At 42.1% G+C, this 2,500-nt stretch overlaps 1 protein-coding gene and 1 long non-coding RNA gene across 3 annotated transcripts in view; one reads left to right on the forward strand and one right to left on the reverse strand.

The window, feature by feature from the left end:
- The window catches only part of LOC138026315 (uncharacterized), a 5,170-nt gene extending 5,047 nt beyond the window's left edge, over positions 1–123 (forward strand). For both annotated transcript variants that reach the window (XR_011127246.1, XR_011127245.1), the window contains exon 4: positions 1–123. This exon is cut by the window's left edge and continues 180 nt beyond it. This is a non-coding gene — a long non-coding RNA (uncharacterized lncRNA).
- Positions 124–1,349: 1,226 nt separating this feature from the next.
- LOC138026310 (fap1 adhesin-like) overlaps positions 1,350–2,500 on the reverse strand; it is a 34,289-nt gene continuing 33,138 nt past the window's right edge. Inside the window, exon 11 of the mRNA XM_068873604.1 lies at positions 1,350–2,098. Coding sequence (XP_068729705.1) covers positions 2,001–2,098 — 98 coding nt within the window. The 3' untranslated portion in view covers positions 1,350–2,000. The remainder of the gene's footprint in view (positions 2,099–2,500) is intronic.

The raw sequence follows: 2,500 nt of genomic DNA on the forward strand, positions 1-2,500 counted from the left end.
ACATGTCCTGCAGTAATATCCAATAGTGATTAATTTCATGTTGCCTGAAGATTTTTGTATTCTTTTTTGGTGCTTTAGCCCCTGTAAATGGAGTGAAATAAATGGATTGATTCGAAACAACTATCTCTAGACGCTGTGTTTGGCAATTAAAAGGAAAAAATGCTTTAAAAATATGGAAAAAAATACTCCCAACTAGCTCCGTAAAACCGCCGGTAAGAAGGAAAGCCTTACAGCAGCGGTGATCAAACCCGAAGGTCGTGGGTTCAATTCCCACCCTGGTCAGAGTTTTCCTCTGTCCTTGTGTGGGCCCAATTCCATCAGTATGGCTAACGCTCACATGGTCTATATGGGTAGAAAACTAGCACTTCACATCACACTCTGGGGGGTGGGCGACTTGCGTTACAGACTTCCTCAGGGATTGTATAGGATTGTAAAGGCAAGTTGGAAAAACACAAGAATGGAACGGAGTGAACGGGACGATCGACATCATGTGAACGGCTGTGAAAAAGAAGAAACTAGGAAAAGAAAAAATGAATAAGAAACACTTTTTGTACGATCACTGACATTTATCGAAGAGCCTTGTAATTTCTTTAGACAAATAAATTCATTTTCTCTTTTTACAACTGAGGACCTTAAGTAATAATACCAAAATATCATCGATCGTTCAGGTCATACATGACTTCTGCGCGCTCCGTTTCTCCTTCATATTTAGGTAAAATCCCATAATGGGATAATTCCAGCATTCATGCAAAAAGAGTTCATATTTGACTCCTAGAGACATCTTTAAGATAAGAAATACATCACACCGCGTAAAAACAGAACTAGCATTCCTGTAAGTTATAAGTGTATTGACCTAAAGCATTAAGAATGCAAAGGAAAAACATCGTTATGGCAAAGTTGAGCTTGCTTGCGTGCGCATTGGGTCCACGTTCGTGGCATTGATTAATTTACTTCTTAGAGTTTTGTCTGCGCGTTAACAAATGGTAGCTTAGTTCGTTTTTCGCGAGGACCAAGGAACGCGAAAAACGATTCGGAAGATTTGTGAATGCTTAAAAAAATTCTCGACATATTTCTTAGAGTTTGGTTTGTTCAGAATCTCCGCAACCTGTGGACAAACTTACATCTTGGCTGCTGTGCGTGAAGCAACAAAACTCTGAAAATATTATGGATGGATGATAAAAAAGTTTTGGAATTCGGACTCACGTATTATTTGAACAGTTGTGAGCCTCTCCCAGGGGTTTTAGGGAACACGGGAACAGGAACATTTTTAGGGAACAGGGGTATTGTCAAATTACTGTTAGGGAACTAAGGAACTCCTCATTGGATTGTTGGGATAAAGGGAACACTAATCTAATTTCGACTTTAATTTCTTCTGCTACGAATAGAAGGTAAAACAAGCAAACAAACATGGGGAACAGTGCATAATCATACGAATAGTGGACAGTACCCTTAAAGGAACTGAAGGGCCTCCCTGATAAGAGATCGAGTCCACTACCTTGAAAAAGCTCTTTACATGCTGCAATGTTTGTTTTCATAAGTTCCCGTCTCAAAGCTCGACTTAGAAAACACACGCCACGCGAGTGCCGCGCCGAAAATTGCTTCCCTCGTGCGGCGTGTTCTCTTTCCCGCACGTGTGCGTGTTTTTGTCCTCTCGTTTCTTCCTCGCCGAAATAGCTGTTATCGCAGGTATCATTGGTTTTAACACGTAAACAAGGCTAATGGGTGATGTTTCATTGCATTGACCCATTAGCCTCGTCAACAGGTAACTGTAAATAAAAGGATCTTTGCCTGCAGGTTCAAATGTAGTAACAGCTGTTGGAGACAACTCGGAGACAACTCGAAGTCTCTGCGGAATTAGAATTAGTGCGTGTCCACTGATTCTCTTGGCCTTTTCATTTTGCGTCGTATTTTGCAAAATCAACACCAAGTAAGCGTGAGACAAGCAAGCCAGGATCACTCGAGTGTCGCGCTCTATTCGCAGTTTGCCAGGCGCCTTTGATTTAACCGTAGAAATCGAAATCGTCATCATCTTCATCAAATCCTCCGGTACTCAGCTGCAGATCCACTTCGGACTCTGTATCTGAGTTATTCCAAAAATCTAAAAAATAAAATGAAATGCAGCAGGAGCTTTAGAGCAAATCAAAGAACCAAAAAACCCAACAGGATACTCACTTCGCGAAACCAGTGGACAAGGAGCGTTGCGCCTCGAATGATTCAAAGCATTGCCAAGCTCGAGCCCAGGATGCCTCTTTTCTCATCGGTATTCCTAGCTGCATCCAAATTGTGAATTCGTTGAGAAAGAGGGACTGTAATTATAAATTGTCAATCCGAGAGCACCTATCTACCCTCCGAGCGGTTTTCTCCACAGAAACAACAACATACGCGAGCAGCGTAGCAGCTTTGGCCAGGGTTATGTCTCCACTAGTGGGAAAGAGAGAGCCTGAGTTCGGGCTTGTCTCATTTCCCTTTAGTGCAGTCTTATGCGATGGCTCGATTTACG

Source organism: Montipora capricornis, chromosome 12 (genome assembly GCF_036669925.1).
Source record: "Montipora capricornis isolate CH-2021 chromosome 12, ASM3666992v2, whole genome shotgun sequence".
NCBI classification, from domain to species: Eukaryota; Metazoa; Cnidaria; class Anthozoa; order Scleractinia; family Acroporidae; genus Montipora; species Montipora capricornis.